Below are 9,017 nucleotides of genomic sequence, written 5' to 3'. Positions count from 1 at the left end.
ATTGATAACTTTTTAATACAGGTAATGTGATTAACAGGACATATTAACTGCTTGTGAAATACTTTTCACTGTTTAAAACTTATTTGCTGTAAAAGGTGCATGTCCTAAATGGCTTTTGAGATAGATATTGTGATCAAAAGAAAGAAAAAACGTACCTAGCTTAGTCGAAACTTAAGAAGCAATATTCAAAATTAAAATGAATCGCAAAAGGCGAGTAGCTAGGGCTTGGGAGACTAATTTTTATAATTTTTTTTAAATTTACCTTAAAGTAACTAATGATCATCTAAAATTTCGTAAATTTATTAGGACTAGTGACTAGTGTTGTTAAACGGCTCGATTTGAGCCGATTTTTAAAAACGGCTAACTCAATATTTTAGCCAGAAAAATATTGCCTAAGCCTCGAGACTTCGCTAATAGATGTATAAACCTTTGTGCTATCTAAGACCAAAATTTTCAGTCTTGCATAAACTTTTCTAGCTAAAATATTGAGTAAGCCGTTTTAAAAATCAGCTCAAATCGAGCCATTTAACAACACTACTAGTGACTAAAAAATTGGCAATTACTAGTGTTGTAAACGAACCCGTTTATTTTGAACGCGTTCATGAACGAAGTTCGTTTTTTTGAAAAAAATGATGAACGGCGTTTCTTTTATTTTAGGCGAACATTGAACGTGAACGCGTTCCTTTTTTTTTGATGAACGCGTTCGTTCAATTTTAAAAACACCTTTTATTTTTATTTATTTGAAAAATTAAGAAAAAAATCTTATATTTTATAAACAACTGTTTTTCCTTTTCACATTTCAATTTTTTTTAACACACCATTATTATTATAGTCTATTAATTTGAATATTATTGTTTATATTTTAATTTAATAGATTTGCATGAGCATCATCTAACATTATCATGGCCTAAATATGAGAAATATTTTAAAGTAACATCCTATATTAAAGGAACTAATTCAATACTAACCAAATGTAAAATGTGCTTAAAAAGTATTATCTGTTTCAAAATCTTCAAGTTCCCATTTAAAAAGACATTTAATTGCAATATTAATTATTTTATATTATTAAATATAACTAAATAAAACCATTGAAGAAAAAATGCTGGACTATTTGAACCCAACAACAAAGATAGTTATTTAAAAATTAAAAAAATTAGTGGCCTAAAATATGGTTAACCATTGATAGACGCAGCATTAAATGGAATTAATAAAAGGTATTATACCTATCACTATCAAAATAATTACATATATTTTTTTAAAGATTAGAACATATATATGAAAATAAATATGTTATTTCAGCAATTATACAACCAATATTCAAGCATCAATGGCCATGGATAAAACTTCCACAGAACAAAACTAATAAACTTATAGCGTTATTGAAAACCCTGGAAATGATAATGCAAGAACTGTTAATTTCGAGATATCCCTTTTTTTGAAGAGGAAGTAGAGGATAGATTGGAGGTGTTTTTGAAGCATAGGACAAAACAATAAATGTTTTTAATAAATTGCCAGCGTTAGAAGAGTTGTTTATTAAGTATAATACCGTAATCCCCTCATCTGCCCATGCAGAGCGTGTTTTTAATATAGTTAATGTCGAATCAACTGCCAACCATTTCCAGTGGCCCCTACAACGGAAGGGGGGTCCGAAGCAACTGCTTCTAAAAATTTGAGTGGGGGCACTTTTTAATAAAAAAAAAATTTTGAGTGGAGGTACCTTTTTTAAAAAAATTTTTATTTTAAATTTAATTTTTTTATTGTTTTGCTACATCCATCCATAACCAATTGATTTCTGGGTTATGTAAGTAATAATAAGACCCCCCCCCCCCCATTATTATTTAATTTAATTAGTATTGACGGAAATTTTGGCCGATATTTAGTAAATTAGGTTGTTATCCGAGATTTCTTGTCATAAATTATTTTTCCAATTTCAAAATATGCCCAAAAATATTAACCAAAAAAAATAAAATGTGTTAGAAGAAAATAAAATATCTGACTCTTTTAATGATCATGAAATTTAATAGTGATATTATTGTGCATGAATCTTCACAGACACATAAGATGGCCGATTATGGAAGGCTTTTACACAATAAAAATTATATATTACAATTTATAATACTCCAGAAAGAATGTGTAGATAACCGTTCTATCATAAGAATAATAATAAGATGTCTAGGTTATTTATCTCGTAGCCAAGCATTCTGGGGGAACATGCAACAATAAGGCAATATGATGGGCCTTATTAAACTCATTGCAGATTCTGAACCTGTACTGGGAGAAAACAAAATAAGGGATTAAAAACGAAATTATATTCAAATCTTTCATCATATAATAACATAAATATTCTCAATCTCATTGAAACCATGAATATGGTTATAAAAAAAATTCAAAATGAGATGAATTTAATTGGTGTTTTTCAATCATAGTTGATGGCACATATATGATGTTTCGAAATCAGAAGAAATAGCTTTGATAGTAATATATGAAAATAGTGAGACGCATAAGTTTATTGAAAGACTGACTGATAGACCTATATTGTATAGGAAATTCAACTGGTCTCGATATTAAAAAGAATATAATATCCAAACTTGGCTCCATGAATTTACCTCTTGAATTCCTAGTTGGGCAAAGCTATGATGGCGTCTCAAACATGAGTGGAAGAATCAATGGAGTGCATGCTTTGATTAAAGCGGAGGCGCCAAAGGCAGCTTTTATTTGGTCATCGATTAAATTTAATCATTATTCAATTATGTCAATCAATAAATACGAAATGTTTTAGGAATATTAGACGTGATTATATATATTTTAATGGTGTTAAAAGATATATGGACAAAATCGCAACGATTTCGGCGCATCAAGAATACCACTCGGTAATATTATCTTATTTGTTTAGATAGAAGCTGGCTATCATCTTATAAAGCTATTGTAAATTTTTTCTACTTTATGATGCATTGAGGGCAGCTTTAACAAATTTAAAGGATTCTGAAGATACTGCCACTTCCACTATGGCTAGTGCTATAGTCTTTAGAATAGAAAAATTTTATTTTATTACTTTGAGTTTTGAATAAAATATTGTTGATAACAAGTTTTGCTTGTACAAAATTTCAAACCATTTCGAAGGATATAGGGTTTTCAATAAATCAAATTTAATTGGCAAAAGATTGCCTGATTAATTTGAGAAGTATACTTTATATTGTTTTAAATTATTTTTTAATCCTAACAGATAATAACACTGAATTTTTGGATGTTTTTTCAAAAGCACAAGATTTTATGAAGGAGACAAATCTAATTTTATCATTGAAATTTTTTTTAGTTAAACAACTTAATGGCCTGGTATGGGTCTAATATTATATTTTCTAGCGGGCCTGGGCCGGGCCTAGATTTAAAAAAAATTTTCTTAATGGGCTTGGGCTGGGTTTTGGTTTAAAATGATTAAATTTAAATTAGTTGCTAATAATTTAAAGAAATACCTTTTTTTCTTATAATAATAAATTTCAGTATTATAAACAAAATAATTGCCTAAATATATTTAAATATTGTTTATTTTCATTAAATAAAAAAATTAAACTTTTGGATATGGGCTTGGGCCGGATTTGGGAAATTTTTTTGAAACTTATCATGGGCTTGGACCGGGCTTAGGATTTTTTTTTAACATTAGATATAGGCCGGACCGGGCTTGGGCCTAAAAAAAAATTTTTCTACGAGGTTGGGCTAGGCTTGGTCAAAAAATAAAGGCCCATGAAGGTCTCTGCAATAAATAATAATATAATTATAAATTCTTTCGCTTTCTCTTTTCCCAATTTATTTAAATTATTAATTTAAAAATAATATTCCACATACTTCCACTCCTAAACGGCGAGAAGGCCGCGCACCAACACCACCCGTCATTTCCACCACCCGTGTCGCACCGATAGTCCCTCTCACCCCAGCTGAAAAATACACCAAACTCCGCAAAGTATATATTAAAGATTGTTGCAATAAGAATTATTTTTAAAATTTATGGGTGTAAAAAATAATTGACCATTTTTTTAGAAGGTGAGGGAGGGGGACTTTTCAGGGGGGTATTCTGCTTCCATCCCTCAGAAAGTGTTAGGGCCACTGACCGTTTCATTCTATCAGATAAAAATTTTGAAAAACAATTGTTCATTAAAAATTAAAAGAAAAATTTTTTATAAATAAAAATATCTTTTATTAGCCATATTTATTGCATTTATAATTATATAAAATAAAACTATATTATTTTTTAACATGGCTAATATAAATGTTAAAAATATGACATATTAAGTTTATTTTAAAAAAATTTCTAAAATTTTGAACGAACGTGAACGCATTCCTCTTTCTTAAAGGTGAAAGCGAACGCGTTCGATTTTTTTAGAAATGTTTATAGCACTAGCAATTACTAATACCTAAATAAGTAATCTGTTAATTTATCAAAACTCGAAATATAATGCGCAAAAATGCTGTTATAAATTATTAATATTAAATGTATATAGCCTCAAGGCTGAAGATATTCGACTAAAAATTCGGTTCTGCCATATTTGGAATTGACTAATAAAAATGGAGCTATTATTCTTATAAATAACTATAAAATAAATTTACTGAAAAAAATTTGTAAAAATATGAAATTTTTAAACATTTAAAAATATATAAATTTAGATGAATTACTTATTTTCTAATATATAAATTATATTTAAAAATTTAAATGTAAATTAATGCTCAAAAATATTCTAAAATACTGCATATAAACATCCAAAGTATTTACAAAGAAATACATGCAATCTCCTCTGTATAGTTGGGCAATATTTAAATGTCGGCTAATTCGGTTCAATCTTCAGGCGCCTGCCGTAGAAAGGTAGTTTAATATATTAGTTTCTTCCAAATTTAAGCTGTTATCTTTTTAAGAAAACCCCCAAGGTTAAAGTGATAGTTTTCGGCTAGAAACTTAGTCGATTTTTTAGCTGGGCTAAAAATATGGTAATTACAATTATACTCCTATGTGATTGTGCTAATTTTTTAAAATGATTTCATCGGTATTTGGTAGGGTTGTTAAAACCTCGTATTGAAAGATTTAAAAAAAAAACGTTATCAGGATTATATTTCATCAAAATACGGCAGAATGGTTAGACCACTAACGAAATCTTGAGGCATAGATGATTGGTTAGTCACCACAGCAAAAGCTTGGAAAAGATTTGGCTCTCTTTTAGTAAAATCTCGAGGATTAAGTAATATTTTTTACTAAATGATTTTAGCATTTTAAATAGGGTAAATTAAGGGTTATAACAACATAAAAAATGGAGATGGGTCAAGGAGAATTATTTTATAATATTCTTCTATTGCTTTTGCAATATATGAAAGATGGGCATGAGTCCAAGTCAAGGTATGAGAATATCTAATTTATATCTATCTTTAGATAATTTGACATAATTTAAAGCTCTAATACAACGTTATACGATTTTCAGATGCCAACTTCATTAATATCTATTTTTTAAAAGAGCATAAAATACTAGTAGAATTAAATAATTATTTGATATATTTTAATGCAATGAAAAAAGTGTTCTAATATCGAGTTTCATCTGAATGAAGTCTTTTCCAGGTCATTGTGCCATTTCACTAATTAAGCTTCCCTAATTTCATAAAATACGTAATTGCTTAATAGTGAAAACTTTTTTGAAAATATTTTAATCATCTGCATTTTTTGGCGGAAGGGGTTATTTTTCGCCTTGACCCACCTGAATCGCTTTAATGATATTTGACATAACAAAAGAATAGCGCCAATTTCAACGTTATCTTTTAAATTAATTATTTGTGATTATACTCAGTATCAAAATCATGCAATTTGAAGGTACTAGCATAAAGTAGAAAATAAAATAAAAATTCTTTCCCTTAAAAATTGGAATATATGATCGCATGATATTTTTTTTATCTTTAGATTATTAGAATAATGTTTTCAGTTAAAAATAATATGTGCAATAAAAAAATAATATTTAGGTAATGAATAGGGCTGTGCCGATCCAAATTTTTCACCGATCCGATATTACCAAAAAACAGATCCGATATTTATATTGATCTTTATTTACCATCGATCTTTGTTTTAATGTCATAAATATATAAACATTATTTACTTTAAAAAAAATCAACTAACTTTCACGAATGATTAATGTATTTTATTTGATTTATTTCTCATAAGTTAATATTCTCATTTAAAATATTTGCAATGTTTATGGTTGAATATAGTGTTGTTAAACAGTTCCATTTATCCGATTTTTAAAAAGGGCCAAATCCAAATTTTAATCAAAATATTATTACCTATGCCTCGAAATTTAGTCATTTGAAGTCTAAACCTTTCTGATATCTATGGGGAAAATCAATAAGCATGGGTAATTTTTATTCAAAATATAGAGTTAATCATTATAAAATTGACTAAATCGAGTCGTTTATCAACACTAACTGAATGTGACTTGTTAGATATTTTAAAATCCTTTTCTTTTTGCAGATAATATAACAAAAAATAGTTCATTTTAAACTATTTTTTTAACATTAAAACAAATAAATTGTATATTAGTTTCTTTAATTAATTTATTATTATGAAATTATTTATAAAATAAAAAAAATTATATGATTATATATTCAATTATAAAATAACCAAAAACATAAAAAAAATATCGGTGCCGATCCGAAATTAAATATAGGCACAGCCCATGTGAATTAATTTTTAATATTAAAAAAACGAAGTCCAAATCAATTTCTTTATTTATTATTCGATTCATAATCGTTTTTGATAGGACTGTGCTGATATTTAATATCGGATCGGAACTGATATTAATTTAAAAAATATTGGATCAGGTCGATATTATTTAAAAAACTTATATTTTTATAGTTTTTAGTTATTCATTATAATTTCTATAAAATTAATGATGAAACTAAGATACAATTTATTTGTTTGTAATGTTTTAAAAAATAGTTAAAAATTTTATATAATTTTTTATTATATTATCTGCAACAAAATTAAAATATCTAATGACTCACATCCAGCTAGTGTATCTAAATGAATTGATTTAGCTAATTTATAAAAACAATCAACTCAAAATTTGGTCAGGAGCAATTACCCAAGCTTATTTATTTTGACCACAGATGGCAGAAAGGTTTGGACTTCTATTGGCAAAATTTTGAGCTTAGGTAATAATATTTTTGCTAAAATCTTGATTAAGCCTTTTTAAAAATTGTCATCTATAAATAGGGGTGTACCGATACTACTTTTTGGAGGCTGATCCGATATTAAATTGATATCGGTCGATTACCGATATCATTTGTAATTTTGTATTAGGTAAAGATACCAATGGTTTTAATTTTAATATACTTTTTATTAGTATAACATCTATAATTTATACCATAACTTATGTCATTTAAATAAATGATCAGTTATAGTTTATATTCAATTCAATTGCAATTTTAAAAGTATATAAAATATTTTTATTGTTAAATCACTTTTATATAATAAATAATAACATTAATCTATATACATAATAAGTAATAAACAAATATATTATGAAATTTGAAATAAATATTTAACATTAATATTTCAAAAATTTCTTTTTAAAAATACCAAAATTTCCAATTTATAGAGGTCAGCTTGCGGCAATAGTAACTGTCAATATCACCAGTTTCAATAAAAACAGATTCTAAAGAGATTATCGCACACTTTTATAACAGAATGCGCAAAATAAAACAATATGGCAGAATGTTTATTAATTAATTATTAAAAAAAAATATACATAAAAATGGGATTTTATTTAAAAATAAATTTTTAGATATAACTTTTTTTTAAAATTTTATTTAAGACACCTTTATATCAGATTGGATTGGAAATTTTATATTGGCCGATAACCGGTATTTTAAAATGGGTGAATGAAAAATATCAGTATAACCCTACCTATAATCATTGCAAATAGTTTTAATGCGATTATTAACTTCTGGATATTGGTATATCTCTACAAAAAAAAGACACATCTAAAGGAATACATAAATTTGAGAGAATTTAGGATAAAAAAATTGTTGATTTTATTGTAATATTTTATTTCAAAATTATGATACAATAGATAAATTAAAAAACTTGTCTTACATTCATATTTATTCTAATATTATCATAAGGTAAATGGTTCTTTTCTTCTTTATTACTATTGCTCTCCTCTAAAATCTTTGGAACAGCATGTAGAGCTAATCTTGATTCATCACTCATAATCAATACATCCCCATTTCTAATCAATAATGGTATGATCGAATCATGCTCATAATCAATAACATTGGATATGGATGATTGGATCATAAATATAGCACTCAATCCAAAACTTATAGAAATTAGAGGTGCTTTTAAATTATATTCAGAATGGTCTATATGTCCTCTAATAAATGAATTTCTACTGTAATAATTGATAATTGCAGCTTCAGCTTCAAAATCTTCATAACCAATACATTCACATATTATTTTACATAATGATTTAATCTCAACAGGCATAACAGATTTATCATCATGAGAATATATCTAATATTATTTAAATATATAATAGTTATTTAAGGTTTAACCTTTGTATCCCAATTATGATGATAACCTAATGTTACCCATCTTAATTTAGAAAATTTATGTTTTTGATCTAAGATTTGAACATTTGATTTATGTGATTTGGGGTAGCAATTTAAGCAACTAAATATTAATATATTAAATATCTTTTAGTGTTTAGCTAACATGCCTATTCATCCAATATTCTTGACCAATATTGGTAAATATATTTTTAATAAAAAATAATCCAGGTATTGAATTAAATTTGTGTATTTTCCAAAAATTATATGGATTTAATCCAATTTCATCTGGAATAGAAATTTCGCTATTCAACTTTAATAATATTATACTTTGATCATCACTATGGTAATTGTTCAGATCTATAATTTTATCTTCATAATTTTTATAATTATCCCTAATTTTTTTGTAAAAATGATTAAATTCATCATTCATGAGAAAGGAA

General features: G+C 26.5%; 1 protein-coding gene across 1 annotated transcript; it reads right to left on the bottom strand.

Moving 5' to 3' along the window:
• Window positions 1-8,083: 8,083 nt before the first annotated feature.
• LOC135930170 (nucleic acid dioxygenase ALKBH1-like) lies at window positions 8,084-9,017 on the bottom strand. The gene is made up of 3 exons (XM_065466952.1): window positions 8,733-9,017; window positions 8,581-8,698; window positions 8,084-8,539 (listed from the first exon to the last, which is right to left on the bottom strand). Exons 1-3 carry the CDS (start codon window positions 9,005-9,007, stop codon window positions 8,102-8,104), a joined length of 831 nt encoding a protein of 276 aa, XP_065323024.1. The 5' UTR covers window positions 9,008-9,017; the 3' UTR covers window positions 8,084-8,101.

The sequence above is a fragment of the Gordionus sp. m RMFG-2023 genome, chromosome 5, assembly GCF_954871325.1.
Source record: "Gordionus sp. m RMFG-2023 chromosome 5, tfGorSpeb1-WG-v2, whole genome shotgun sequence".
Classification (NCBI taxonomy): domain Eukaryota; kingdom Metazoa; phylum Nematomorpha; class Gordioida; order Chordodea; family Parachordodidae; genus Gordionus; species Gordionus sp. m RMFG-2023.
The sequence above is the reverse complement of the archived record's forward strand: the minus strand, read 5'-3'. Positions and strand labels throughout refer to the sequence as shown.